The sequence below is a fragment of the Cryptomeria japonica genome, chromosome 10 (assembly GCF_030272615.1).
Source record: "Cryptomeria japonica chromosome 10, Sugi_1.0, whole genome shotgun sequence".
Classification (NCBI taxonomy): Eukaryota; Viridiplantae; Streptophyta; class Pinopsida; order Cupressales; family Cupressaceae; genus Cryptomeria; species Cryptomeria japonica.
In genome coordinates this window covers 212,800,463-212,805,183 of record NC_081414.1, presented here as the reverse complement: position 1 = coordinate 212,805,183, position 4,721 = coordinate 212,800,463, and the positions used below count along the sequence as shown (strand labels likewise).

General features: G+C 37.9%; 1 protein-coding gene across 1 annotated transcript; it reads right to left on the bottom strand.

Moving 5' to 3' along the window:
* Positions 1-2,113: 2,113 nt before the first annotated feature.
* LOC131037678 (uncharacterized) lies at positions 2,114-3,153 on the bottom strand. The gene is made up of 2 exons (XM_057969859.2): positions 2,853-3,153; positions 2,114-2,274 (listed from the first exon to the last, which is right to left on the bottom strand). The coding sequence occupies exons 1-2, from the start codon at positions 3,151-3,153 to the stop codon at positions 2,114-2,116; spliced, it is 462 nt and encodes a 153-aa protein (XP_057825842.2).
* Positions 3,154-4,721: the final 1,568 nt, after the last annotated feature.

Sequence of the window (4,721 nt, the reverse complement as noted above, 5' to 3'; positions counted from 1 at the left end):
ATCCTTCATCATGTAGGTTTTTTCATTTTGTTTTTTCACTTATATATTATTTGTCATTATGAACAATCTCCTAAATTTTCACATCCTCATTGCCTAGATATTTTTGCCTCTTGTCACAAGTTTTTCTATGATAAAAAAATAACAAATTTACAATAAATCACACAAAATAAGTGTTGGAATCAATGAACACTGAGAGAGGGGGGGGGGTAAATCAGTGTACTGCAAATTATAACTTTCTTGAATTGATTCTTAAACCACCAGATGCAAATGAATAAAAGTAAAGAGCAAAAACTCAATACAAATAAGCACTCGAAAAGGGAAAAACCACGGTATTCCGATTAAGCACAAAGTAACTGTCTTCCCTTGTTCTAGCACACTGCTCTATTTTGCTGCTCTGTCATACACCAAAGCATAAATCTAAAGATAGTGCACATGAAACTACACACATACGCTCATACAATCTTCACACATCAATCTCAATCACCAAAATGCTCATATAGATCGGTCTTATATATCTGCATCACTTGATTTAGGTCACCAACATGTCGGCTCCAAAAACATGAAACGTGTAACAAGAAGTCAGCTCAATCCAATTACAAATGCTCATGTGGACCAAAACAAATTGATTATATGCTTTACATATGTCGGCTCAACAACCTCGAACTCGAAACCAATCAACAAAATCATCCCAAAGATTTTGCATAACATGCTACACCAAAATAACCTTATTCTTCCTGAAATACCGGATATCGGATCATCAATATAGCATGAGAATCAATACTAAAGGCTAGGATTGTGGACTAAGCAATTCCAATCAACTACCTCTTCCACCGCAAACAAAAATGTGCACCCAAAATTGAGTTCTACTCAATGTACTCGAACACTATGTTCCACCTTCCAAACTTAAGCAAAGTAGACTTCAAACTTTTGGTAGAATGATTTTGCATATTCTTGAGGATGCTTCTGATCTGAGTTTCCATCAATGACAATCCCAAAACAATCCTCAAGAAATTGTGTCTCTTGCCAACAATCTCTCCCTTTGGCATTGATGGAAACACTTGGTGAAAAATGACATTGTTAAACCAAAAATATCACACACTGCAAAATTTTCAAAACTTCGATTCTAACAAGCTCCCCCTGAGAATATACACATTTTTTCACTTCTCTCTCTCCCCCTTTGACATCAATGGCAAAGGCAGGTATCCACTCAAAATTCTATGTACAAGGGTATACACAATAACATACAAAAAATTGAAGATGTCTGCAAAAATAGTCTTCAATGATTGCAACTGATCATCTCAACCTTTCTTCAGGTTCTCCAAAATGTTGATGAGAGCACTAAAAAGATATACATGCATTTATGGTCCTTTGCGGTCTAAATGAACACTCTTATTCAGAGCATCCTACCGACAACTAAGTAAAGTATCCAACTGGGGAGTGATTAGGTTTCTCAACTCTCCCATTCTACCAATTATTATATCCTTCTCTTGATTCAGACTCTTGATTTTATCTAGTAGAGCTATCACCTGAGCTTCATAATGACTAGAAAAAATAGCCTGGGGGACATAGGACTGAGATATACTGGCCAATTGTCCTTCACACTCTTTGATATTCTTATCAAGCTCTACAATGAACTTTGGCAATAGAAGACAAAACTTGTAGATTTTTCCTCCTGTGTCTAATGCCTCCTGAATTCCCTTCACATCGGTAATCAGACTGACCCTATCACCTTCAACCATTCTCAAAACTATCCTTAACCGCATAGCATTGAAATGGTTCAATACTTTTACATCTGCAACTTTCTCTAGGGATTCAAAATGAGAGTCCACTGCCTTAAGCATACTTCTTAGCTTTCCGGAGGGCGAGTCAAGTGTGTCTTGCTTGAAGGATGGCAAAATTTTCTCAAGAACACTTGTAGCCAATATATAAGCTCTTTGTCCTCGGTGTGGGACTTCAACAAGTATTCATTGGCTTTAGCTTGGGCGAGAGTTGCAAACTTGAGTGCTTGCACATGAGATAAGGAATTAAGATTGATAGGCCCTTGGATAAGATCTGTGTCGCTTATTATCTGCTTGCCCCTGTCAAATTTCACAGTGTCTCTTGCCACCAAAACCTATTCAACTTTTCCTTCATCCTTCTCCTTCTCTTCCATCTCTGTATCCTCTCCCTTCTCATTACCAACCTTCTCAACATTCTTTTCTGATTCAACAGCTATTACCAGAGGATCCTGAGCTATAACACTTGAATCTGCAATATGACTGCCATCAATATCATCTACAACAACAACAAGTTTAGTTGTCTATTCATCCAGTTTTGCAATTTTCGGTTCATCTCCTAAGGATGGCATCCCAAGGACTTCTAGAACATACTTTTGAATACTTTCCTGAGATCTCTCAGGAACTACATCATACTAATACTTTTTAAGGATTTCTCTCAAAATTTCCCATGTCTCCTTATGTGCATCCTCACTCTTGCCAGTCATTATTTTATTCACTCTGGTTTTGCTTCTGAATCTTTCTTTATTTTTCTTAATTAAGAATTCTTTCAACTTTTGTCTTGGCAATTATCAGATAGAGTTGCACTAGCTCATATTCCCTTGTTCTCTCCTCTTCTATTCTAGTAGTTTCTTTTCTCAAATCCAAAATATCATACAAACTTTTAGGAACTTCAGATGCAATCTCTATAAGCGCCCTGCTATACTTATTCAAATATACAATTGTAGCTTCTTCTAGAGACCTTTTCCCTTTCTCATCCAATCGATCATAAAATTGAGAAAGCAATTTGAGATTACCTTGTTTTGTTATTTCTTCCTTCACTTGTTTAAGAGTTATGTCGGATTGTTCATCTTCAACTTTTGGGCTTCTTGCTAGTTTGACTTTCTCCAGAAGGTTGCATCTTGACAACCCTGGCAGCAGTAGCACTCTTCTTGACCTCTCTCACTACTTCATCTGATTCGATCTCCTCTTCCGCAGTGGTTGCCACATAAACTCTTCCTGGTTTCCCTTTCTTCCTCTTCTCATCTCCACTAGATGGATTTGATTGAGGCTTAGGTGGAGGAATAGGCTTTTGAGCACTAGAGGAAGGTGTTGCTTTCCTTGTTTGCCTTGGCTTAGGTGAATGAGATTTTGGTTTGTTCTTCTTTGGTTTGGCCATATCTTCTTCTTTCAGGATGTTCTCCTCACGGGCTCTTTAAACCATATCCTTTTTAATTCCCATATCCTCCGCTAGCTGCTCCACTTCCTTCCTCACCCTTCTCTGCATTCCAGGTTTGGTGAATTGTGAGTGGAGGCTCAAGATTTTCTCCTTGTATGTCCCAAATATTTCCTCTAATTTGTCTACCAATTTTCTCAAGAGATGTTGAGCATACACATTAAGAATATCACCATTAACGTCATACCCCATGGGCATGATCCAAATTGTCCCGGGTTCAACAACCTCCATCAAGCATTGGTCAGTGTCCATAATGAAGCAAATGGTTTCCTCATACTTTTCAACAATTTCCTTAGGGATCCTTTCCCTGCTCTACACCATGCCTTGGAAGGTTTTGAAGTATCCCCACTTAAAATATTTCTGAGCTTGTGCATCTCTTAAACCATCTAGAGTTTCCTTTGTTTTCACCGCCACCGACCTGTCATAGGCCCATTGAAATTTTCCTACATCAGGGACCTCATTCATGAAATAGAAGTACATGTGGATAATCAAGGTACCAAACTTAAATAAATGCTTTTTATCTTGCTTTATCTTCTTCAGATTGTTCAAGATCTCACTCCGGAGCACCTGACACGAATCATACAACTTATCTTCCTTGAGAATTTGATAGGCAACATAAATGGTCATACCAGATACTGAGTTATCTTTGCTAGATTGATAGACTTTGTAGCCCGTCACCATGGATGCAAATCTGACATTATATTCAATAATGTCACTGACTGTCATCGATATTCCATCATGTTTGGAACCGGTTGCCTCTATCATAGTTTGGTTCTTTACATTCCTTAGGCCAGGAACTTCACCGATTGCATTCAAGCATGTAATGGCTTTGATTGCTTGCTTTGAGATCTTGTGCAGCTTGTCAAGCCATATGAATTCTCCACGAACTCTGCTCAAAATGTATCTAACCCATTCGAATTCATCAAAAATAGAAAAGTTCACGAATTGAATGAAACCCTTGTCCTGGAGATATTTGAATTAGGGTTTTGGGTTTCCCATGCCATCTATCATGTGCTTTGTGTAAAGTTTCATCATTTCACTGTTCCCAAGTTCTTCAAAATTGCAATTGATGTAAGCCTTAATATCCTCAACATGCAAAACACCATACAAAATGAATGAAAATGCTCCTTTCGGATCATCTTCCATCGATTTATATGGTTGTTTCTTAAACTTATCTCTTGCCCTATCAATTATGTCAACAAACAAAAGAGTCGCCACACCGGATGATACCATTGTCGAATTTTAGGTTATAAACAAAGAAAAATTTCGAACTACCTTTTAGTTTCCAACCGGAAGTAAGAAATATTTGCCGAATCTCTTCAAAGCTCAGGGTTTATAGCATAGTCTTCTTCGCCAAGCTCTCCTGCTCTTTCGCTTCGAACGCAATGTGAGAAATGAGAGTTAAATTGCCCTTTTTATCCGTCACATGCCTAAATTTTAGGTATAATAAATGCTCAACACAAACTCTTCTAGATGGTCTGTATCTCATGAATATTATTTTGGAGTCTCAA

Excerpts from the sequence above, each read along its gene's own strand:
- LOC131037678 (XM_057969859.2), bottom strand. The coding sequence starts at position 3,153 with ATGGCCAAACCAAAGAAGAACAAACCAAAATCTCATTCACCTAAGCCA. Across the intron at positions 2,275-2,852 it reads AACTAGCAAGAAGCCCAAAA|ATGATATTGATGGCAGTCAT; the intron begins GTTGAAGATGAA and ends TTGTTGTTGTAG.